The sequence below is a fragment of the Urtica dioica genome, chromosome 1 (genome assembly GCF_054948205.1).
Source record: "Urtica dioica subsp. dioica isolate 48M chromosome 1, U.dioica_male_clone48M_v1_H2, whole genome shotgun sequence".
Lineage (NCBI taxonomy): Eukaryota > Viridiplantae > Streptophyta > Magnoliopsida > Rosales > Urticaceae > Urtica > Urtica dioica.
In genome coordinates, this window is record NC_142756.1 from 4499749 (window position 1) to 4525139 (window position 25391).

The following is a 25391-nucleotide window of genomic DNA, read 5'->3' on the forward strand; positions in this document are numbered from 1 at the left end:
CAAATAATTATTTATAAAAAGAAAAATTTAAAAACTAGAACCCACAAAATTGAAATATTTTCCCCCATTGCATTGTTTTAGACCTCTTCTCCTATCTTATCGTTTGAATTACAGTATTACTATTTATTTTATCCAACAGTCTATAGACCAAATAAACAATTTAATAATAATAGATAAATAAATAAATAAAAGACCACTTCAGATTTCAGACCATCTATTTTATTATTTTAAGTCTTCTTTGCTCAAATCTCAAATCATCCCCAAAATCGGGCACTCTCGATCCTTGTAAACCCTCTCTTCTTCGTCACCCATTTCCAAATATATTTTAATTTCCTTAAATTAGATATCTTTTATTTCTATTTTATTCTAATTTTATTTTCTAAGGCTCCTGAATCAAAACCCATTTCAATATCCACCACCTTCTTTGCCATTTTCTCTTTGCATATACTCATCGGAGAGAGAGAGAGATAAAAGAAACTCTATCTCTGTCTTTTCCCCTCCATTCATTTCCGATTGTGGGTCTCAAACATTTGTCTGAATTTTCACTCACAAGATCAGTTTTTTTTTTTTTTCCCCTTAATATTTCCTGTCACAGTATTTTGTTGTGGAAGTTTGAAGTTGTTGATGATGATACAAAACCAATCATTTTCATCCATGAAATTCTGAGGATAGGAACCAAAAAAAAAAAAATTTTGAACTTCGTATCCTATATTTTTGGCTCAATGTCCATTTAAATTTCGAAACTTTATCATCACCCACAAAAATCAGCTTTAAATGGTTTCTAGTTGGTGGGTTTTCCTTCCCCTTTGACTACCAAGTCCCTCTCTTTCTGTCTCTGTTTCTCTTTTCTGTTCATTTTAATCTAAAAAAAAATAAAAATGTACGGAACGCAAAGCAAAAGAGACCTCTCGTTGGAGCTCCAATCCCAAATTCCGATCCTGAGGCCGAGCATCCACGCTCGGAGGGCGAATCTGACGGTGAAATTCCAAGATCTGTACATGTTCACCGTCGAAGGAAATGTGGACGACGTGAACGTGTTGAACGAGGTGAGAGAGAAGGTTCGGAAGCAAGCTAGGGTTTGGTGGGCTTTGGAGGCCAATAAGGGCGCGAATTGGTACTTGGAGCCATCGATGATGATCTCCGAAGGAATGATCGGCTTGAAATTCTCGACGCTCGCTAACTCGATAACGTTGAAGAAGCTCATCAGGAAGGGCATTCCGCCATTGTTGAGGCCCAAGGTCTGGTTCTCTTTATCCGGAGCGGCGAAGAAGAAGTCAACCGTGCCTGACAGCTATTACAACGATCTCTCCAAGGCCGTCGACGGAAAAGTCACCCCTGCCACTAGGCAGATCGATCATGTGAGTCTTCTCAGCCATGTTTATGTTTTCATTTGTTTTTGTCTTTGTTTTTTGTTTATGAGTCTCACAATCCATTGTTAAAAATAGCTTCTTTTTTTTTGCTTGTTAATTGTATTCCTATATTTTATTTATCCGATCCTAAAAGAAGGAAAACAAACTATCACGGTATTTGGATTTTTGAAGCACATGGGAGGGACTAATCCGGACAAAATTTCAGATCATGATTCGTAATTTTTTTATTTTTGGTTTTTTAGATTGGGACACCAATGGATTAGTTGGTTAATAAGATCATAATGCTTGTTAACATTACTTGCTTGACGATGATCCCATTCCAAGTATCCTTAGCTTTACTTGTCTCTTAATCAAGTCAAACATGGATTCTTATGGCAATGTGGTGCATTTCTCATGTCTAACTAAGTATAGTTTTTTTTTTTTTTTTCTTCTTCATTATTTAGTGGTTTATTCATTGCTGTGTTTCAAAACTAACACGCAGGACCTTCCTCGAACTTTTCCGGGCCACCCGTGGTTGGACACACCAGAAGGGCACGCTACTCTGCGGCGTGTTCTTGTCGGGTATTCGTTCCGAGACTCCGATGTCGGCTATTGCCAGGTGATTTCCAACGCCCCGTTCTAGATTTGTTCTGCTAAACGGTATTCCTATGTGTATTCCACGCTGATTTCTGATGTATGTTTGTTTGTTTGGCGGTCTCTTTTTGTTAGGGATTGAATTACGTAGCGGCGTTGTTGTTGCTCGTGATGAAAACCGAGGAAGACGCGTTTTGGATGCTCGCCGTTCTCTTGGAGAACGTCTTGGTCAATGATTGCTATACCACGAATTTATCCGGGTGCCACGTGGAACAAAGAGTTTTCAAAGATCTACTTGCCCAAAAATGCCCCAGGTAAAAAAAAAAAAAGTAAAAAAGAGACCACATTTACAATTTGTATATTCTATTTTGGGGGTGTTTTTGAGAAACCGGGGGCCAAAAATGCAGGATCGCCGCCCATTTGAAAGCGTTAGAGTTTGATGTTTCCCTTGTATGCACTGAGTGGTTTTTATGCCTCTTTTCTAAGAGTTTGCCTTCGGAGGTTAGATTAGCGACCCCGGGTTTGTGTTTTAATCATCTAATTAATCTTCCGAGACTGACTTTTCGTCTTTTTTTTTTTTTTTTTTTTTTTTTTCTGTAGACTACTTTAAGAGTGTGGGATGTCCTTTTCTATGAGGGAGCAAAGGTTCTATTTCACGTTGCGCTGGCTATGTTTAAGGTATAAACACAAAAAAAAAAAAAAAAAAATTGTGACTGTAAATTTGTATATAATCAAGCTTATTGTCTCGTGCTCTAAATCGGGCTATTAAGATAAGCTGTAACGTTTTCCTTTTTTTTACGATTCTACCCTCCAACGAAAAATGGCAGATGAAGGAAGAAGAGCTGCTTTGTACTCATCATGTTGGCGATGTGATTAATATTCTGCAGAGAACTACTCATCACCTATTCGACCCCGATGATCTTCTGACGGTAATTAATATCGATTTTCATCATCAGTGTCGATAAGATATACGTTTTTTTTTTCCCTTTTTTTTTTTTGTTGACATTTTTACCCATCTCGCAGGTGGCTTTCGACCAAATAGGTTCGATGACGACCAACACGATATCAAAGCAAAGGAAAAAACAAGAACCCGCCGTGATGGCGGAGCTTGACCAGAGACTGAGGCGGTTAAATTCGTTAAAGATGGAAGGAAAGTAGCGACGGGTGAGCCGAGACAAAATCAAACTGTAAAATGTGTGTTGTATCCTCTTGAACGAACTAAAGCCTTTCGTTCTGTTCCGTTGTTCGGAACAGTTAAAAGCAGAGAGTGAGTGAGTTGTGTTTTGAGGATTTTGTAGTTGAGTAGATGTAAATTTCAAACTGTTATCTAAATATAACCTGGTCATGGTTCATTATTGCACAATTCAGGGGTATTCTTGCTCTATTGCTAGAAATGCCCCTTTAATATATAAATATATTATATATAAAATTGTACAATTTACCTGTTAAGTGTAAGATTCCATTGTGTCTCCAAGTTTCTGTTTGTTTTTCATTTTCATGGCCAAAACGCGTTTTTTTTTTCTTCTCATTACTGGCTGCAACTCAGCTGCCTCAAGTCTAAGGTCTTATTCCAAAAAATTAAATAAAAAAGTGAAGACATTGGGAATGTACGTTTTTTTTTTTTTTTTTTTCAAGGAATGGCAGTCTGGCACACACTAATAAGAGAGTTTGTTGGAGACTTGATTTATGTAGCGGTGTGGGTAGTGGTACTACTAGTCGGAGGAGTCTGAAAAGACAAATAAAAAAAAAAAAATCACATTATCCGAAACTCTATATTTACATATTTTTTTACTAATTTATTATTTAAATAATTTATTAACTTTCTATATATCATATTTTAGTCTACATATATTTAACTTGTGTCTTTATATAGAATCGTATTTTTTCTATTCATTTTACATAAATTTAAAAATGATTTAAAGACTCAAATATATGTAAATTCATTAAAAAAAAAAGAAATATTTAGATAAGGACACATTATGTATGACATAGATATTAATACACAAATTATGAAATGAAATATTAATTAAAACACATAACATGAATATATATATATATATATAATAATAATAATAATAATAAACTAGTGATAAAGATATAAAATATGAAAATTATCTTTTAATTTAAAAGGTCCATTAGGTATATAGTCATATTTACAGTTTCACATTGCTATATAGTCAACGTTTCGTAAATTTTAGGTAAATAACCAAATCCATGTATTTACACATGTAAATTGATGTAAATATCCTACCTTTTTATTTCAATGAAAGGACAAATTAGAAATGTAATGTCATCTTTATGACTAGTGACATTTACGAAACATTAACTATGTGATAATTTCATTCGTATTAGTTTGCTATTTACCTAATTTTTTTATTTTTTTATATTTTGTTTGTCATGTAGTCACGTGTTACAATTTGACTTTTTTAAAATTTGTATATAGGGTTCGCTAAATATATAACCTTATAAACATAATATAATAAATTTCATATATAGCTAATTCACGCATTAAGTAGTTTAATTCGTCTATTTATGTTATATTTTTTGTGAACGAAAATAAAATAAATGGTGTCTTGTGCACCCAGTGTGGAGAGAAGAGCGCCTCAAATGGCGGATATTGCATCCCAATATAAAGTGGTAGAGATTGGCTTTTAATCTGTTAAAATAGCAGATGAAGTGCCTTTTGGCTAAAGTTGATTTTTAACAGCAAGTCATTGCTTGCCTTCATGATTGTAATTGTATCATAATGTACAATCAATGGAAATATTATAATTCAGTCCCTTTTATATTATATTGCATCTCCTCACTTTTTACGGACATCGTGAAATCTCAATTAACAAGAGATCAGCCCATGTGTCAGAAACACGTCCAGTGTAGTAAGCAATTCACGACCAGAAGTACTATCGTGGATAAAACAGTGGATCTTTAACCAAAAATAAAAAATAAAAAATAAAAATAAAAATTTGCTCACATATTCGAGACGAAAATTATCATCGTATAAAGCCAGTGGATCTTTAACCAAAAAAATATATGATTGCTCAAAGTGGCGCAATTCACGACGAAATTTATTATCTTGTATATAAATTAGTGGATCTTTAACAAAAATTGATAAATGGATAATAAATAATTCCTCATATCGAAGCAATTCATGGTGAAAATATCGGATACAAACTAGTGGATCTTTAATTCTCTTTTTTTTTTTTTGCTTGTAATAAAAGTACCCAAACTACTCCAAGGAGCGAAGAGGTTCTTCAACCGAGAGACAACAGTAACTAAAAAAAAAGTAGCAAAATCAAATACTTCACTAAACACCTAAAGAGGTGATTGAAACCTTCCATATTCCAAGTATGAGTAAGATCATTGTCGTTAAACATCCCAATGAAATTAGTAGTAAGCCTAAATTAGTTCATCTCTTTATTCTACGTAAGTGGAAATTTACAACATGTAACTCTAGTCAACTGAGAACCTCATGCCATTTACGATTAACTACCTCAGGTCTTGAAGAAAAAACTGTAACGTGGATTCATCGATGCAGAAGAACCGCGTATCGTGTCGGAAATCTCAAGGGTTTTGATTCATTCGCAGAACACAATTGCGTTGTTGTGCCACACAATTTTCAATTCCAATCGCACGATCATCAAAAACGAAACCAACCCGAAAGACTTGCAGTTTGGGTTGGTAACAACTCGAACTTTTTCGGGTGAGGCGGCTTATAAGAGAACGAGATTTTTTTCGGATGATCGGGTTGTTTGGATGATCCGACTTCCATGCCTTCCGTGGTTTCCGGGGTTCCAAAGGCCTCGTGGAGGGCTTTATAACTCGTCGGCGAATGAGCCGGCGAAGAAATCTCCATGTCGACGCACATATCTTCTTCGTCATCGTCACTACACGGAGCGATATTGTTATCGCTGGGCACGTCGAAACCAGAGTCGTCTTGATACGGATCGTCGTTCTTCTCCGAGGCTGGTTCTTGTCGGAATGTTTGGGAGCGTTCCATGGCGCTGATGTCTCTGTGCCTCGCGCTCCAGTCGCAGCGACTCCACAGATACAACGGCGGAGGCTTTAGATTCCAATCCTCCATTTGCTTGTTGTTCAAGTCAATGGATCCCGGTAGATAAAATGACTGGCGAAAAAATTGACACAGACGATGATATAAAAACCAGACTAAAAAGATATAAAGACACGATTTTTTGAGGCCGACGATATAAAGTACCTTTCCTGATAGGATTGCCTGGTCTTTCCAGACCAGGTCATAAGGGTATCCTAGTTGGTCAAGTCTGATGAATAAGAACCAAAAAAAATAAATGTGAGAAAGAAAAAAAAAAATCAGGATGAGGAAAAAGGGTGTTGATATTGTGATGATATGATATTCACCGCTTAGTTTCCTCTGGGACGATTAAGATGAGTAGCTTTGGTTTGAACTGCAACGCTTTACTGATGAATTTGTTGGCAAGAGAAGCTTTTACCCCAAAAGGTGGATTCAGCCCCATGATCTATATGTTACATGAGTCGATCACACACACAAAAAATACAAAAAAAAAAAATAGAAAAAGAAGAAGAAGCCGATAGAGCCTATGATTATGGGACATGGAATGAAAGTGTCTTACCAGCTGAGAGCCAGTGGGTAATTCTTCTAGCCTTACACTCATCCAGTCTCTTTGCTCGAAACAGAAATCATTCTACAAAGAAGTCAAATAATCCGTTAAATATCGAGATGAAGATTACAACTGAAGGAAATGCAACAATACCAACTCTTCGATTCTTGTTTGAATTGGTGCCGATCTATGGAGTTGCCTTAAGATAGATTTCAGAAGTACTATAATTCAAGTATCAACTAAACTTGTTCTTACATGACTGCAAGAGGAAAAACTAGCGCAGTACCTTCGGCATTATAAGATCAAAATTTCTGAAGAAGCATTGCTTCCCACTGCTTTCAAGCTTTTCTTTCATCATGAGGCTAAAATCATTCGAGCCGCAGCAAAAGTCAACTATCTGTTTTAGAGAAAATAGGATCTGTATCAGTTCCAATTACAGTATGGAAGTTTTTACGACCTAACCCCAGGAATCAAACACGAGGCAAATAGCTTTTTCTTGCAGTTTAATAAAGGATTATGATAAATAAATAAAAAACCAGAGTAACAAATATAACTCAAAATAACATACCGTATCTCCATTTTCCACGTAGTTATGCAGCCTGTTAACGACCTGTGTAGTTGTGTTCATTCATGTCAGTACTGTAAGTTCTTGCATGAATTTGATATCGAGGGAAAAACAGAAAGATTTTTTTTTTTTTTTTTAAATTGTATCATCTACCTCCTTAAGCTTGTCAACCTTCGTGAAATGGCGGCCAAAAGATGTATAACGCATGCCATGTAGAAAAGGCGTGAGATAGACATGCAGCTTCATCTGTATATTTGCATAAATAAATACACTCAATCAAAGTATAAGATTAAAATCTTAAGTTGCCAAAGCAGCAATCTCAAACATAGCAGCTGATCAGTCTGTTACATGTGTATCCTATAAGTAGTGTAAACCAAGAGGTATAGCACTGTGTTTGACAGACTTGCAGTGCACGCTATTACACAGAACCAGGGCAAACCCACTAACAATATGTATTTGAGCAATATTATGAATTCGAATGGATTAGTGATTCATGTAAACAAAGAAATAGTGTCATTTTTCTCTGATAAAACAGTACATCTCAGCTTGAAATCCGCTGCTGTTAACATCAACATGAACGTTGCTTTCTTAATAATATTTACCCCAAAATCTGGTGTTGTAAACATCCATTTTATAGTAGCCAAAAATAACATTCCTATAAACTGGTGGCTATAGCAAGAAATCAGCTACAAATTTCCAGAATTTCCTTAATAATTCAATCCTCCTATCCTCAAAACTCTGGAACAAAGTCGTCTTTTTAACAAAGATAAACAAACAAGCAAATAACTTTTTGGAAATCTGCTCAAAACTGTAATTTTTATAGAGGCAAACCAAAAGCAGTAGTTAATCACTTATAAATCCTAAACTAAATATATGAGGTCTTTAATAAAGATGTACAAGGACTCAAAACCTAGTGCTATTTATGTGCTCCAGCATAATATAAATAGGAATGCTTGCTAATTCAAAAGATAATTACTCTCTAGTACTTTACACCAAATAATTTAAGTAATGTTAATGGAAGAAGCTGTGTATCTTGAAAAAAGGAGCTTATGAAGGGTCACAATCAGCATTAATTCCAAACAGAAGTGAGTTTGTTCAACAATCCATAATAAATATACAAGAGAAAAAATGTGGAAAGTAACATCAAAGAAGTTATTGCATCAGCATAAAAAGGTAAAAGAACATAACATAATCACTAACGCAATAATGATCCTGAGCAGCTGTGGAATTGATTCTCAAGTCAATTTCCTCGTATATCACCTCTTCATGTTCGTTTATTGGGAAAAAAAATCATTTTCAAGCCAGAATTTTTTGAGTAATTTAGTTAAAGAGCGAAATTCGAAGGTAGTGAGAACAAAAAACCTAAAAAAAAAAGAAAAATTATATGGACTAAGCCACTTGAAACGTGTAAATTACAATCTAGCCAACGTTTCAGCTAAGTTTCAAACATAACCACAATTGATGACGTGGCTTTTATTAGTCATTTAACAATTTACATGTTTATCTTTTGTTTAAAAGTCGGCTGAATATCTCGCCTATTTATTTTGGTTTATTTTCGTTTATTTATTACACGCATAAATAAAAATTAACGAAAATTTATTGACGATTCACAAGTTACTTATTTTAATCAATATTTAATTTATTTCTTATATTATATTCATTAATGATTTTCCTTTTAAATATTCAAATTTGAATCCAAACGTATACTAAACCGGATGATGTTGTTGACTTTCTTATTAGTGTGACTCAAACGTTGGCTACTATTTTATTTTCACTCATTTAAACCACACAAGGGTATATTCGATATTTCATAGTCGTAAATTTCAGTGAATGGCTAGATTACAAAATTTAATAAACGTGGGCTAGATCTTAAATACCACGTTTCAAAAAGGCTAAGTTGCTAGTTTGCCAAAAAAAAAAAAAAAGATATGCAACTTATTTAGTATAAAAATTAGCCGAACAAGGTTTATTTTATTTGAATGTTGAGCATGAAACTTCGATAAAAATTAGTGAGATCGGAAAATAAAGAGTGAGAAAAAAATTAAAACCGCAGACGGAGTATATTGTGAGAGAGAGAGAGAGAGAGAGAGTACTAGTAGTAGAGAGATGGTGATTGTTGTACCTTCCATTTGAAGATTTGTGAGAGGATTTCTGGTTCGCAAACAGCTTTTGCATCTTCAATGGTACAACCTTCTTCCAATTTCTTTAGAGCTGTTCGAATAGCCTGCAAGTATAGAACGTACCTTATGGAAAATAAAAGCTAAAACACAACTTCATTTTGTTTATATATTCCATTTTCTCAACAGTCATACGAGTTTGTGATTACCATGACTGAACCCTCCACTTTTCCTTCTGTGATAGTAGCTTCCAGATTGTGCTGAGTGGAATATTCATGAGTAGCTAACATCTTTTTCCTTCTCATGAACTCTTCACGATTGAATAAAGAAGCAGATTCTTTCATTAGAGCCAAAACTCTGCACATTACATGATAAAAATTAGGAATAATAAAATCAACGTTCTGTTCTATTGACGAGGCCTTGACCATGGAGGCATGTAAATCACCTATTTTCCATTTCAGCAAGTGTTGTTGATGAAGCTTTGGCTTTCTTAATAGAAGACTCCTTAGTTTCTTTTCTTTCAACCGTACCAGATGACCTAAACTTAGAGCTAACAGGGTTTTGTTTTGGAGCAACTGCCAAGTTACTTCGCATTGGTATCTTGCCTTGAGTATTTGAAACTAGCCTTCGTAACCCAGGTCTAATATTTTCCATAGATGATTTCGACAATCCATTAGATGTATTTCTCTTTGTAAGCATGCTATTATTAGGCCCGGAATACAGTTTGCTTATACTTCTATGAGTATTAGACATGTCACTCCAACATCTCTTTTCCACCCGTTTTGGCAAATTTGTTTTAGGTTTGAGTGAGGCCCGAATTCTCTGTTTGTTAGGATGCATTCCCAAGCTTTGCGTATTTTGTTGTCCGCCGATAACAGGAAACTTTATGTGATCTCTAGTTGGAGTCTCTAGTTCTCTTATGATCTCATGATCCCTGAAAATCGTTATGAGTAACCGCAATGTGAGTATATGACTACAGACCTAAGTTTGAAATGGATGAACAAAGACAAAACTCACATGCAATAGATCAGAATTCTATTGGGAAGCAGGTCATCCCAAGCCCTCTGTAAGATGTTCTTTTTGTAGTCCTTTTCAAATGATACAGCACTGTAAAAGCATCAACTATTTACAAGATACCATTTTTCAGTCATTTCTTTAGAAGGGAAATTAGATTTATAATTACCTGGGTAAACATTTCCTGTGATACACCTTGGGACAGCGTCGACAAACTGCAAGCTGTAATTCTCGGACCTGCTTATCTTCACCAAGCTTACAGACAGAACACTTATGTACAGGACAGGTGAATGATTCCCCTGCAGAAATTCGGTCTTGAAGCTCTTTGGCTTGACTTTTATCCGCTGGTTCGAGCAGATTTGCCACACACTTGGCATGGTAAAAATGACCGCACGTAGCAGAAATACAAGGGAAGACCTTGAATTAAACACAGAGAAAAAAAAATTGAACTTGGTTGAGAGAGGTTGATATGGTTGTAATGGGAAAATATCGAACCTGCTGAGAACTATATTCTGAAGAAAATAAGGGACTGCTATGACGAGTGCATAAGAAGTGTCGAGAAAATAATCCAATCAAATATTAGAAAGATGTAAACTGAAACGTCTCTCCAGTTCAAATTTATGTAGCATCATTGTCATTCAAAAAAAAGCCCAGAAAAGTCAGACTGTTGTGCTTCAAGATTTGGAAGGCTTACTCTCAGGTTTCAAAAACATTTTACAAACATATGTTTACTAGTGGCAGCCTAATTCCAAGTGCAACCAAGCTTCGCTTCATAGTTTTATGGAGTTTGTTTAAATCAACAGTTTCAGAAGCAGTTTGCATCAAGAGCCGTCAATAGTCAAAGTGAAAGAAGGATTGATCCATAGAGGTTAACTATATATGTCCAGTGAGGATTAAAAATGTGCCAATAGTAGAAGACGTTGTTCCTCTCTGGAATAAGAAATAATGCCATTATAAAATAACCCATTACCTAAGTTCCGCATAGTTCATACTCCATACAAATCATCCATATCATCAAATTCGGAAGTCCTCTCTTTATAAGCTGTGTTTATTAGAAACTATCGATTTCCCCAAGTTCCACATATTTCATACTCCATAGAAATCATCCTTCTTATCATATTTAAAAGTCCGCTCGATACTATTCTCTTAGTATAAACAGCAAGGAATAAGCAGCTCAGAAAATGTGAATTCAGCTTTATAAAATTTACCTCTGCACCAGAGGAGTTATCTGAAGATCCCAGCATCCCACAAACAAAGCATTGGTGCTTCCGGTACTTACAATTCGGACACAGAAAGGTTGGAATCGCCTATCCATGTACCAAAGAACCAGTTATAGCAACTTAAAACGGAGAAAGGAAACGAAAAATTGAAAAAATAATCCCAGCACATTGTTTAAATACTATCAAGAACACTTACATTAACTTGAGCCTCCATATATCCAAGAGAATCACAATAGCCATCGCCAGATTTAACAGTTGCATGAAAGGATCGCAAGCATCTCCCTTGACAACTGCATGAAAACCGCACATAAGTCCAAAAGAAGAGAATGAATGCAAAAAAAAAAAAAAAATAAGTTTAACGCATACCACAGAATTTCGCCACCGTTATCACAAAGAGCGCAGACATAATCATATAATCCCTCGTCTGCGTCCAAATATTCTCCAATTTCTTTAACATGATCATATAATCCATCATCTGCGTCCAAATGTTCTCCAATTTTTTTGTCATGAACGTCGTCCACGTCATCATCCATGGCAATGATAATGTTGGGTTTCTCTGTTATTTTTTCATCCTACAAAACCAGCAAAGACAATGTAATGACAGCTTCTGTAACATACTCATATGACTACAGTGTAAACTGACCTCATCGGAATCTGCATCTTCACTAGGTTTTTGCATAAGCTTTAGCGAATTCTACAAGAGAAACGATAATCTATTGTTTAGTCAAGATATCTCGAAATAGCTTCCAACGTAAACAAGATGGTATAAAATGAGAAAAATATAGGTAGACATATCAGGCTCAAAGCCTCAAACAAATTTTAAATTGCTTGATCTTCAAGGGGCATTACACTTGTATCTATATAATTCATTTTAGGGAGAAAAACAAAATAACTCTAAAATGAGATACTACTTCGTAATGGACTACATTTGTTTAGTGTTACGCACTATTAAAACCCGTTCATCGCAATTCTGTATTCACAACATTGAGCAATAAAATGTAATTCAACAAACCTTGCATTTGGCCAACTCTTTATCCCTTCTAAAGACTTCGGTGATGAGTGGCATGTGAGCGAACAAATCTTTCCCAGAAGGTTCTTCGTCAAACGAGCTGCAATAGACAGAATCACCATTACAATCCACAATCTATATCACCTATAAAAAAAACACCCGAAGAAGAAGAAGAAGAACAAGAAACCGACATAAAGATCTTAAGCAAGTAGTTCCACAGGTCTCTCGCGGATGTCTCGGGTTTCTTCTTCAGGAAGTGGAGCCAGTGAAGGGTGACCAAGAGCGTCCTGATCGTGCCCTCGAAGCTCTTCCTCGGCTTGTCGAGCTCTATCCACTTGGCGTCCTTCGAGAGCACGTAGATCTCGGGCTGCGAGAACGACAGATCGAACCTCCAAGCCATGATCCTCTTAAAAACTTTCTGAAGCCTGTCATCCTCGGCTGTGGCGTTCAGGAAAAACTTGCCCTCGGAAGAGTTATCGCCGACCCTCTCGCTCTGACTCCATTCGAGCGGCAAAGCATCCAAAGAGACTAGCTCCTCATTCTGATCCACAAAATGGTAGTCCGTCACACAAATCGGCACAATCTCACCTTCTTCATCCGATGATGCCATCTGAAACATAAAAATTAAAAAAAAAAATTACCATAACTACAATCTCCGTGTGTTGAAAACCCTAAACAGGCTATAGTAATGCATAGAACTTAAACATGCATGATAAAATAGTGACAAAAAAAAACAATCATTTTCTAGTGAAGACTAATTCCTAAGCCAAACATTAAAGGAGGAAAAAAAAACCTGTAAGAAGAGCAAGAGAGAACAGAGAACAAAATAGCTTCACACATTTATTTAAAATCTTCGTTTACAGTGTTATATACTTAGCAGTGTTTGTGACCTCTAAGACTACTAAAGAAAGCAACTTGATCCACAATGAAAATATCAGTCAACTTCAATTCTCAGAACCTGTAATGTCTGCGATTATTCACGATGAGAATCTCGGAAACCAGCTCAACTTGATCCAAGCGACGAGAGCTTCGGGTCACGTTTCAAAAACCGCCATGAACATTGTCGAGCTTTATAATGGATTTGTTTTTTTGTTTTTCTTTTTGTTACTTTTTTTCCCTTCTTGTTTTGTTCATTTATTTGATTTTTCTTTTTTGAAATTTGGTACTGCTATCATGATTCATATCTTCGAAATGACAAGTGAGCTTTTTGTTTTCTGTATTCAGTAGAAATTACTTTTTTGTGATTTGAAAAGGCAGTGTTTGGTTACAGGTATAGTGCGCACAGACGTGGGTTTCTGAGAAATGAGACCGCGGAAATATCACTGTTGTTGAAGCAACAAAGGAATCGTACGATATAACCGTTTTTGGCTTTGTGACAAAATTTTGAAGTAGAAAAAGAGATGCTATAAAAAAAACCATGAAATTCTGTTATTGGGCCACGTGTAAAGTGAAATGATCCTTGAAATGTAAATTCAATGACTTTGAAGAACAAAGGATCACGAGATTGCGAGGGTCATTCGTTGAAATGAGTTTTGTCGTTTTATGGGAAACTTCAGTAGAATGATTAAATTTGTACTAAGTACTAACAATTAATGGTAAAGATATTAATTTTGCCTTAAAAAAAAATGGTAAAGATATTAATTTCTTTTTTATTTTAATTAATTTTCAATCTCTCTCGTACTCTCTCCTTTTTTTATCATTAAAATTGTTTTAATGAGCGCACACTTCTCCTAACAAATTTGTGAAACCAATATTTTTGAGAAAAAAAACATTTGAAAATTAATGTATATTTTGTGTGTATTAGATAAATAAAAGTTAGGCTATGTAAAAAAAAATCAAAATTATCTTTAAATCAATACAACAGATAATATCTCGAACACAATTCCTTTAAACCGGAAAGAGCATCTGAAAGTCGGCCGAAATGGCAAAAGGTAGCGTACGAAGGAACATGGACTGAGTTCGAGGACAACCACACAGACGAGTCCATCTTGGAACACATAATCACAAACGCCACCGTGGTGAAGAGGAAGCTCTCGAGGGTACTGCAAGATTGGGTCTCCATCTCTCAGTACCTATACGTGGTGGCGCTAGTGGCGACCGTCTGGACTCGCACTCTAGTATCGACCCTGGACAAGAATGCCTTGTTGGGCGATGCCCACCTTGCCCTCCGGTACCTCCTCAATGTCTCATTCGCCATCGGCCTCTGCGTCCTCACGCCGCTCTACTAAACCCTTGACTTTTATTTATATACTAGTTTGATATTTTTTAATTATGGATACATATTATATTATAAGCAACTACTTTATGAATAGTTATTTGAGGATCTCATGGTTCTACTGCGCGGTAGAAATGATCTACCGGTAAGTAGAGCAAGACAACTCATGGCTCAACTGAGCGGTATATTAGGCGGTAGAGAAACATTACTTAAGGTTATAATGAGCAGTAGATTTGATCTACTGACCTGTAGATCAATATTATTAGTGGCTCTACCGAGCATTAGATATGATCTTTAGGTCGGTATATTAAGATTACTTGTAGTTCTAGTGAGCAATAGTTGATATCCTGGTCGGTGAAAATATTACTTGCGGTCCCATTGAATAGTAGAGTTGATCAATTATGGATAAAGGAACATCATATATATTGAATTCTCCGCTTTCATACATAATATTAAGCATTAAAGCTAATCGTGGTCGGTATCTCAATATTACTAGTGGTTTTACTGAGCATTAAAGAGGATATACTTATCGTTAGATCAATATTAATCGTGGTCCTATTGAACATTAGAGCTAATCTATTGGTCGGTTGATCAATATTACTTGTGGTTCTACTGATAATTAGAGCTAATCTACTAGTCGGTAGATCAACATTAATTGTGGTTCTACTAAACATTAAAGCTAATCTACTAGTTGGTATATCAATATTAATCGTGCTTCTATTAAGCATTAAAGCTAATGTATAAAACAATTTAATTAGTGATATAATTAAATTACAATTAATGAGTTTCATATAGTGAGCTAACAATTTAAAATTACAAAAGTCATATGAACAACTAAAATTAGTGAGCTAACAAAATCATATGAACAATTTAATTAGAATCAATGAGTTTCGTATATAATAACAAAGTCATATAAACAATTTAATTAGAACTAGTGAGTTTCATTTATAATAACAAATTCATATGAAAAATTTAATTAGAATTAGTGAGTTTCATCTATAATAATAAAGTCATATGAACAATTTAATCAGAATTAGCGAGTTTCATCTATAATAACAAAATCATATGAACAATTTAATTAGAAATAGTGAGTTTCATATAGAATAACAAAATCATATGAACAATTTAATTAGAATTAGTGAGTTTCATATAGAATAACAAAGTCATAAATAATTTCATTAGAATTAGTGAATTTTGATAGAATAGTAAATGCATATGAACAATTTTAAATTAGCGCCCTTCATATATAATAACAAACTCACAATAAACAATTTAATTAGAAGTATCTTGGATTTTGACATAATCACATGTTTTTGCTTAATTAATTTAATGTCTATAATTACAAAGTCATAAAACTAAATGGCTCTACCGTGATAGTATTTTTAGTCTGATTGGTAGAGCCAAGTAATATAAACAACCTACTGAAGAGTAGATTCGCTCTACTGGTCGTTAGAGCTGAATATAAATTACTCTACCGATCATTAAACTTTGTTAATCATCTGTAGCGTTACACAGTAGTTTTGTTACGTATTTTCTTTTCAAAAATTTATAAGGCTCTATAAAGAGTAGATTTACTCTACTGGCCGTTAAAGCTGAATATAAATTACTCTATCAATCATTAGAGGTTTTCTATTCACCATTAGATACGTTAAAAGACATGTAGATACGTTATGACAACATGCCTATCATTCTTTTTGTTAACTCGTTGGTGCAAGCCTTCTTTTTCCTTTCACTTTCGATCGTAATAAATAGTTATCATTATCTCCGTCATTTTCTACAACATATATAATTAAAAATAAGAATACTAATGATCAATTCAAAATAGTGATTTAGTTTATATTTCATATCTACTGCTCTCCACACTATAACTCTATTGCGTTTTACTGCTATACTGATATGACTCTACCGTTTTACTGTATAAATCAACTATAATGCTCTACTGATCCACTGCTAACTACCCCATTATTAGTAGAGTTACGCTCATCTTCAACATCCGAAAATAATTTCAAATCAAGGTTTCATCGAGTAAGATACATATATTCTTATGGTTCGAATCTAATACAAAATATGAAGCCCTAAAATTTATGAGACAATATCTAATTTCATTTATGAATTGTTTACCTAAAGCACAAAGTCCTAATAGATTTAGGGTTTCTTCGTCATCAATCTCTGACCATCGTCGAAAAACAATCCGACCGTCGTGTTTTGGCCAGCTTCGATCGTCGTCGAAAATATCGGTCGATCGTCGGAATAGTGAATGGCTGAGAACTCTTGTGAATGCAAGATGGCTAGGTTGTTTTTTTTTTTCTTTTTTCTTTTTAATAAGAAAAAAGTATATTTGTGAAATAGGTAATGTTGGTTAGAAAGGAGTTACTCACTTAAAAATGAAACTTTGAAGGGCACGGAGCAAACACTCTCAACTTTTAAGAGCAGTAAGCTAAATTACCCCACGCTATTTCCACTCCTAACAGTGAGGATTTTATTAGTATTACACTATTAACTATTAACCTTAGAAATGAGTAATATAAAATCGTTCCCTAAATTTATTCTTAATCATAATTAGTTAATTGGTTTTATAGTTTCAAGTAGATTAATTTTTTTTATATCTAATATCCACGTGGTAAAACAAAAAAAGAGAAAACTCGTGAGCGACTTCGGATGATGATCAAATAAAATCCAATGGCTATGCCGGCACAGAACTTATGGACGGCGGCGGACAGCGCGGAGCTGGACGGAATCCAGCTGGAAGCGTCGGACTTCGCCGCAGCGGTGGTGCTCCGGAAAGTGCCTTACGGCGACGCGTTCGAGGCGGCGCGTGCGGGAGACGTGGAGAGGCTCCGGTACCTGGTGGAAGAAGCCGGCGTGGACGTGAATGCGCGTGACCGGTGGGATTCGGCGGCGCTCTACTACGCCTGCCTCGCCGGCCATCTCGACGCCGCGAGGCTTCTTCTCGAGTCCGGCGCGATCTGCTCCGAGCACACGTTCGACGGCGATCGCTGTCACTACGCCGCTCTGAACCTCAAAGTCCGAAAGCTTCTCAAGTCGTTTGAGGCTCGTCCTCCTCCGCTCCCGCCGCTCAACGCGGCCCTCCGAGACCTCTTCCTCGCTTCGCCGCCCAATCTCCCTCCGCCGCTTCCACTCGCCGTCTCCGCAGGTATATCTATATCTTCTATACGCGTCTCTATTCTGCATTGTTGTATTAAGCTGTTGATTTTCCTGATTAGCGATTGCTTGATTGGCTGACTGTTTTTGGTAATTGAGTATGTTTGAGTGTTGTTTGGGGTTTGATTGGTCTGATTATAGAAAAATGGTGCGCGGTAAGATCTGTTGTAGTAAACTAGTTATATTGATCGATTTTTGGACGAATATCAGACTGAATCGACGGGACTATGTTTTTGAGGTTTTGAATCTATTAAAACACGATATGAGTCATTCATAAGTTTTAATTTGTTTTTGTTGCTTGAGGATATTTGAGTACTGTTTGGGGTTTGATTGATCTGGTTATGGAAAGAAAATGGTGCGGTGAAATCTGTTGTAGTATAACTGATCGATTTTTTTATTTCTTTTTTCCCTGTTCAAAGTGGATGCATATCTTGCTCTGATGACGATGGTGACTATGATTTAGGCTGTTTCACCTGAAATTGACGGGACTGAGTTTATGAGGTTGTGAATTGATTAAAATACGAGATGAGCTATATCCACAAGTCCTAACAGAGATATGAGAGCGATAAATCAATGCATGACTCGATGCTTATCAGAACTCACTACGTTATCACAAGTCCTAACTAGATGTTGATAATATTTTGGCCAGGTCTTTCCCTGAGCTCGGCGTCCAGTTCTAACTACTTCCCGCCAGACATTGTCTTAATTGTACAAGGCAGACCCATAGAGGCTCACAAGGTGATTCTGAGCGTTCGGTCTCCTTTCTTCAGAAAGAAGTTTGAGACCGATTGGAAAGGCCGTAGAGAAGTAAGATTCGGACGGGAAAAACTGTCCTACGCCGCTCTTTATAGCCTCATCCATTTCTTCTACTCTGACAGGCTAGAGATCGCGGTCGACGATATGGAAGACCTCGTGAGGATCTGCAAAGTGTGTAAATGCGAGTCCCTGAGAAGGGTTCTCGAGAAAGAGCTGGTCCACCAGAAGTACGCCGAGTACAAAGCGCTACGAGACGTGGACAATTCCCAGAAACGGTTCATCTTTCAAGGCTTGTCGCTCCCGGAGGAGGATCGTCTTCCTAGCTCTCTGCGTCGAATACTCCAAGCCAGCATGGCCAATTTGAACGCGAATAATCTTGACTCGGAGAAGGACGGGGTCGTCGAAGAGTTGATATGCCGTGCCGAGAGGATGAACGTGAGTGATCTCGAAGATGATCTAGCCGACGTTTGCATCAGAGTGGACGGGAAAATTTTCCGTTGCCATCAAGTGGTTTTGGCTTCGAGGTCGGATTACTTCAAAGCGAGGTTGTCGCGGATGATGGATTTTCACGAAGGAAAAGATGGATCGCCAGTCGATTCTCTTCCGTGCATCGACGAACGTGATCTGAGCACAGAGGCCTTTGAGAAAATAGCCGAGTTTATGTAAGTTTAAACCTCCCATGATGAACCTTTTTTAAGCCAGAATTTAGGGTTACAATCGTTTAGTATTTAAAATCTTGAGAGAATTCGTGTTTTGCCATTTTCTAGCTCTAATCATCACATATATATTTTACTCTTTCATTTATGCAGGTATACTGATAGTCTGAAGAATATAGATCCTGATCAGGTATGTTATAATTGCATACTCAATACTCTTATTGGCACAGTTCTTTGGTGTCTAAATTTTTTTTGTGCTGATTGAACAGGCTGAGGAAATTTTTGATGCCGCCTCTCGATATTTATTGTTTCCGCTAAAGCGGGCCGTGGCTGATGTTCTGTTGCCACAATTGGAAGCTGCTTCACCTGAAGAGCTTTGTCATTGGCTGATATTATCAGACATGTAAGATTTCTCGCCTGACCATCTGTTTCTTTTCTTTTTCCTTCATGAATTTCAATAGTGACAGTCAACAATTAAAGACTATCTGTTATTGGGTTCGTGTTCTGAGTGAAGATGGAAATTAGATGGATATTTATAATAATGCCAAATAGCTTGTGACAATTAGACCCGTTTGACAAGCTCATTTAATATTGTTTGTTTAAATTGAAAGTTGTTGGGGACTGACTCTCAATGGTGTTGGAGAAATTAGCCTTTAATTGAATGATGATTTATGGAAAATTGGGATCAGCATTCCAAAATTTTGGTGAAAAAGAAAGAGATTACTGCTAAAACCTTGCGAAATCCGATGAACAACAAGGAGGTATAATAATACTGGCCTCGTTGCTCACAGGTACGGTGTAGCGAAGATCCGCGAGCATTGTCTCGACGCGATAGCTTCCGACTTCGAAACGTTCGCGGAGTGCCGAGAGTTTCGGGCGATGTTGTTGACGCTGCCACCGCCGTCCGGGGACTCGACGCTCCGCACGACAGTTCCCAGCGCTCCCGGCGCTGAGCTCAGCTCCGACCAAGCCAATCTGCTCGATGACCTGCGAGAGAAGTGGCTCGAAGCCGAAGCTGGAGAGCTCGACGAGAGGGACGAGAGCGCGTTGATCTTCGATAAGCGCCTCGAGATGCTAATGGTTGTCGCCGAGCGGGAAAAGTCTGACGAGAAGAACTCCGGCGAAATAGATTGAAGACTCTGTTGATGTAAGTTGGTACAACTTTTGTCCGTTTTCGAATGTAAGTTGGGAAGGGGAAAAAAAAAAGGTACTAGCTGTTTGTAGTGTTGTCAAATTTAGAAGACTAGAAGATTTTGATCTTTCTTTAAAAGGATTTTTTATTTATTTTATTGTGAGAATAAGAAAGGAAACTAGAGTTACATGTATCAGAGTTGTTTATTTATTAATAAAAATAAAATTAAAAAAAAAAAACGCGCTCGGTTCAAGTAATCAGCATTGCTTGCTTTTCGTACCATTCTTATATGAACAATCTGTCACCCAGAAAAACAGATTCCTTCTCATAAAATTAAAAAAAAAAAAAAAAAAAAAAAAAAAAAAAAAAAAGATTCCCACTAATCTTATATTTTTGGTATATGATAATTTCAAAAAACATTTCAATAATATGATTAGGAAACTTGGAAAAGCTTTATTGAGGAAATCATAAAGTCTGAGCATAAGCCAAAATGGCTTTTGGCATAAAACAAGGGGGCACTAAATTCCTCCATTATACAATAGAATCGAAATTCAGAACTAACTTAGCTAATAGATGAACTGGTACATTGGTAAATTCTAGATAAAAAAAAAGAAATTGCATTCCTCAAACATGGCTTAGCATAATTGTTGACATCTTCCGGAACAAATCCAAGGTCTTCTATGGTGTCTTGTTCCTCACTGCCTCAACGGTGGTGTAGCAGTTGGACTGCGCTAGCACCTCATTAACTCCAATTTCTCCGAAAGTATCTCAAACAACCTCTCCGAAACCACAACTGTTGTTTCGGTCCACTGCTCGACATTTGTTAATATTAAGAATTTAAGAGTGTGTTTTGGAACTTAGAACATAGGAGAGGGAGAGGAAAATCAAATCCCTCTTATTTCCGTATGATGTTTGGATTGAAGAAAATTGCTAGAGAAAGAAAAATAAGAGGGATAATATAAGGAAAAAAACATATAGTGATAATTTTATCATCCAAAGTAAAAATATAGACCTATCACTTAAATATCATTATAATGTAACATATGACATTGTTCTTAAAATATCCACCGGGTATGACTTCCTTCAATTTGCTTAAAAGCTATGATCCCTATGTTTAAATTTCACATGCCGTCTGTTTTATATGTTGAGACACACCCAAAATTTATTTTTGACTTTCCTGCCCATATTTCGGAAGCCAAAGCTACATTAAAAGATCCCGATCAAAAAATGGCTTTCATTTTTACATTTTCATCCTTAAACTATTCAAGTACGTCGCACTTTAAATCATATCTTGAAATTGTACGAATTTCGAGAACATGATAACCAAATAATAAACATATTTCAAAAAATGGGGGAATTCAAAATCACGTTAAGGAGAAATCTGGTCCATCTCCAAGGCGGAGAGGCTCTCAGTCATGGATTCAATGGAGAATTCCTTGGGATTTGAGAGCCACACCTTCTTGTCAAGAACGCATGGCCAAATGGAAACGGAATCAAGCTCGTGCGTCAACTCGATTGCCTCCTCCGTCTCCCTTATGGTCAAATTTCTCACAAGTTTCGAATCCCAAGTGACGTCTCCCGGATTAGAGGAAGATGTAGCAAAGTGATTGACGGTGGCGTAAACAAATTGGGTAATGCGAGCGAGGCCGGAAAATTTAAACTCAAGCGGATCATCAAAGAGTCACAGATCTTTCCGAAAATGCACTACGAAGCCGTCTTTAACTGTCCAAGAAACTCGAGCAAAAAAAATCTTCTAAGACTAAAAAGACAGATTTCCAAGGACTTCGGAAAGTAGCCCGAAGGGACAAGTCAGGATCCCAGCCAATCTCCATAGTGCCATGAATGGCTTTGATAACCTTGTGCTAGAAGAAATCGGTCTCTAGAGGGAAATGCCATAGCCATTTAGCTAGAAACCCTTTATTACGGTATTCAATATTGCCAATACTTAAACCCCCATAAACTTTAGGTTTGCAGCAAAGAGGCCAATCTACTGAGTGGACCGAATTGCAACCTTCAAAACCCTCCCAAAGGAAATCCCTGATCAACCTCTTAATGGTCGCACAAACTCCTTTAGGCATTTTAAAAATGGAGTAAAAATGATTAGGGACGGCCGAGAGAACCGAATGGATGAGGACGAGCTTTCCCCCTTTAGATTTAAAAAAACATCTTTGCCACCCCGAGAGCCGTTTAGTAACTTTGGCGATCACCGGATTCCAGAAATCTCTTCTCGGATTACCTCCGAGAGGAACCCCTAGATAGGTGATAGGCCAAGAATCCACCTTACAACCAAAATCAGCGGCCAAGTCTTCCATAACAAATTCCAAGATATTTATGCCGATAAAAGAACTCTTCGCGATGTTGATCTTCAGCCCCGAGGCACCACAAAATTGTTGGACTATATTGTAAAGAGTCTCCCAATTTTGTTTCTCAAGTTCCCCGATTTCCACAACATGGTCTAGCTCTCTGTCATCGCCGCAATCATGTCCTTCACTTACGCTTTCATCGGATTCGGCATCGGATTCGCTAAAGTCGTCGGTATATTATTCCACAACATATATTTCTATTTTTTTTATAATCATGGAGTTCGGGTTAGACCTGACTAAAAAACTCATAAGTCATTAGCATTATCGACCGAGAGACTATCTCAGTGATCCCAATTGTTGTGTCCAGGAAAAATCGCCCATATCACTAGACCAACCCTTTGAAGTTTCTCTATACATGTTTTTCTTTGCTCTAATTCTATTAGTAATCTTGTTTTTCATTTTTTTTTTGGGCAGAGAACAGAACGATTCACGGAAGCATAAAGGGGTCCCGGCCTCAAGCGTGGCGGACAAGATGTGGTTGGCGTTTCAGGCGCTCAGAGACATTGCTTTTGCATATTTATATTACATCATTCTTCTTGAGATTCAGGTTTTCATTCATACCCTTCACAAGGTGACATGTGCATTAATTATTATTAGACATACATAAGCTAAAAAAAGTTGTCTTTTATTTTTATTTTGTATGAATAAGGACACTTTGAAGTCTCCTCCGGCGGAGAACAAGTTGATGAAGAAGGCTTCGATGACGGCGATTATAGTGACCACATTCTTCTACCTTTGTTGTGGATGCTTCGGATACGCGGCTTTTGGGAACAACACTCCCGGGAATCTCTTGATTGGATTCGGCTTCTACGTGCCCTTTTGGCTCCTTGACTTTGCCAATGCTTGCATTGTCCTTCATTTCCTCTTCTTGTATGTTGTGTTGCTGTCAAGAATCGAACCTTAAAACACCCAAAAATTCACAAATTCAGAATCGCAAAGATTAACAGAAAAGAATAGAAAAGAAACAAAGACACAAGATTTGTTAACGAGGTTCATCCACTATAGCCTAATCCCCGGAACTCCTCAACCGGATGTTCAGTCTGCTTTTCTTATTCAAATCTCCGATCAACACTTCCACAGTACACTTACTTTCTCTTTTCTCAATCAGAACAACAAAAGGCTTCGCCGGAATCAAACGAGTACCGCGACCAATCACAGAGAACCTAGCCTCACAGATCGCTCAACCTCTCAGACTCTCAATATCATTCTTGAACAGTTTACAGAGAAAATACAAGAGATGAAGAAGATTACAACTGATTTCAACTAACTCTGTCTAACGCTAACACAACAACATATATACAAAGGGGGAATGAAGCTCAGCCGTTGATCTTTACTAGACTCCTCTTGATGTTGCCACGTAAGCTTTAGTCACTCCAGTCAGCGAGACGAGATAATGCTGAATATCTCACAAACTCCACCTTCAGTGTTATCTCGTATGAGCCTTCAAAGAAACCTTAAGCAGACCAAACTTTCTATCCAAATCCAGTTGATTCATCGTTCATGTCCTTGTGCCAACTTACACATCTGTAACTCTGAGAAGCTTCAAACAATGTCTGAATTTTCTCAGAGTCACAACCTTTGTTCCACAATCTGCAGGGTTGTCTTCCGTGCCAACTTTATCCACAGCTATATCACCTTCGCTGATCCTCTCCCTGATGAAGTGAAACTTGATGTCCACGTGTTTCGTCCTATCATGAAACACTGGATTCTTGCACAAATGCAAAGCACTTTGGCTGTCAGAGAAGACAGTTACAATGTCTTTACTGAACTTCAGTTCTTTTAGCATGCCAGCTATCCAAATGCCTTCTTTTACAGCTTCAGTTGCCGCTATAAACTCTGCTTCAGCAGTAGACAATGTGACCACAGGCTGAAGCTGGGATTTCCAGCTCACGCAATTTCCATTAACCATGAAGAAGTAAGCTGAACTAGATCTTCTGCTATCCACATCACCAACATAGTCAGAGTCTACGTATCCTTCAACGTGGACGCCAATTCTAGTTCTCTCATATACCAAACCTAGGTGGGTTGTGCAGCTTATGTACCTGAGCAACCACTTCATAGCCAGCCAGTGTTCCTTGCCCGGGTTTGACATATACCTACTCAAGACACTGATTCCATGGGCTAAATCAGGCCGAGTACATATCATAGAGTACATTACCGACCCTACTGCACTTGAGTAAGGAACATCAGACATATACTCAATGTCAGAGGGGGATGACGGAGATTGGGACTTGGACAATCTGAAATGACCAGCAAGAGGTTGTCTTATTGGTCTAGACCCTTTCATCTTGAACTTGTCAACAATCTTCCCAAGATAGCCATGTTGAGAAAGAGCCAGAGTACCACCCTTTCTGTTCCTTATAATATTGATGCCAAGAATCTTGCTAGCGTTTCCCAGATCCTTCATGTCAAACTCAGAGCTTAACTGCCTCTTTAGAGTTTCAACCAGAACAAGGTTTACACTAGTAATGAGCATGTCATCTACGTAGAGAAGTAGGTAGACAACATCATCAATGGTGTTACCTTTAAAGTAGAGGCACGTGTCATAGGAGCTTCTACTATAGTTCTGAGCCAACATGAAACTGTCAAACCTTTTATACCATTGACGTGGTGACTGTTTGAGCCCGTACAAAGACTTGTGCAG

At 37.2% G+C, this 25391-nt stretch overlaps 3 protein-coding genes and 1 pseudogene across 6 annotated transcripts; 3 read left to right on the plus strand and 1 right to left on the minus strand.

Moving 5' to 3' along the window:
* Nucleotides 1-193: 193 nt before the first annotated feature.
* LOC149406583 (Ypt/Rab-GAP domain of gyp1p superfamily protein) lies at nucleotides 194-3415 on the plus strand. The gene is made up of 7 exons (XM_089607655.1): nucleotides 194-1358; nucleotides 1852-1968; nucleotides 2079-2257; nucleotides 2351-2444; nucleotides 2544-2621; nucleotides 2771-2872; nucleotides 2967-3415. Exons 1-7 carry the CDS (start codon nucleotides 879-881, stop codon nucleotides 3099-3101), a joined length of 1185 nt encoding a protein of 394 aa, XP_089463781.1. The 5' UTR covers nucleotides 194-878; the 3' UTR covers nucleotides 3102-3415.
* Nucleotides 3416-5143: 1728 nt separating this feature from the next.
* Nucleotides 5144-13746, minus strand: LOC149406584 (protein ENHANCED DOWNY MILDEW 2-like). The gene is made up of 19 exons (XM_089607663.1): nucleotides 13422-13746; nucleotides 12655-13073; nucleotides 12467-12563; nucleotides 12098-12148; nucleotides 11821-12026; nucleotides 11651-11744; nucleotides 11443-11541; nucleotides 10404-10651; nucleotides 10238-10327; nucleotides 9666-10154; nucleotides 9430-9577; nucleotides 9226-9327; nucleotides 7257-7349; nucleotides 7107-7148; nucleotides 6825-6935; nucleotides 6551-6622; nucleotides 6318-6436; nucleotides 6157-6220; nucleotides 5144-6066 (listed from the first exon to the last, which is right to left on the minus strand). Exons 2-19 carry the CDS (start codon nucleotides 13071-13073, stop codon nucleotides 5581-5583), a joined length of 3030 nt encoding a protein of 1009 aa, XP_089463789.1. The 5' UTR covers nucleotides 13422-13746; the 3' UTR covers nucleotides 5144-5580.
* A 3572-nt stretch (nucleotides 13747-17318) lies between these two features.
* Nucleotides 17319-20625, plus strand: LOC149406585 (ankyrin repeat family protein). Of its 4 annotated transcripts, XM_089607681.1 has the most exons (6): nucleotides 17705-17832; nucleotides 18490-18578; nucleotides 18719-19258; nucleotides 19406-19442; nucleotides 19522-19655; nucleotides 20044-20625. In XM_089607681.1, exons 3-6 carry the CDS (start codon nucleotides 18741-18743, stop codon nucleotides 20384-20386), a joined length of 1032 nt encoding a protein of 343 aa, XP_089463807.1. In that variant the 5' UTR covers nucleotides 17705-17832; nucleotides 18490-18578; nucleotides 18719-18740; the 3' UTR covers nucleotides 20387-20625. The 4 variants fall into 4 exon arrangements, with proteins under 4 accessions (XP_089463796.1, XP_089463798.1, XP_089463807.1 ...); XM_089607670.1 differs by having other exon boundaries at nucleotides 17319-17832; nucleotides 18490-19258; XM_089607678.1 differs by lacking the exon at nucleotides 17705-17832 and having other exon boundaries at nucleotides 18507-18647.
* Nucleotides 20626-22222: 1597 nt separating this feature from the next.
* On the plus strand, nucleotides 22223-23651 carry LOC149406586 (putative amino acid permease 7; annotated as a pseudogene).
* The last annotated feature ends 1740 nt before the right edge of the window (nucleotides 23652-25391 follow it).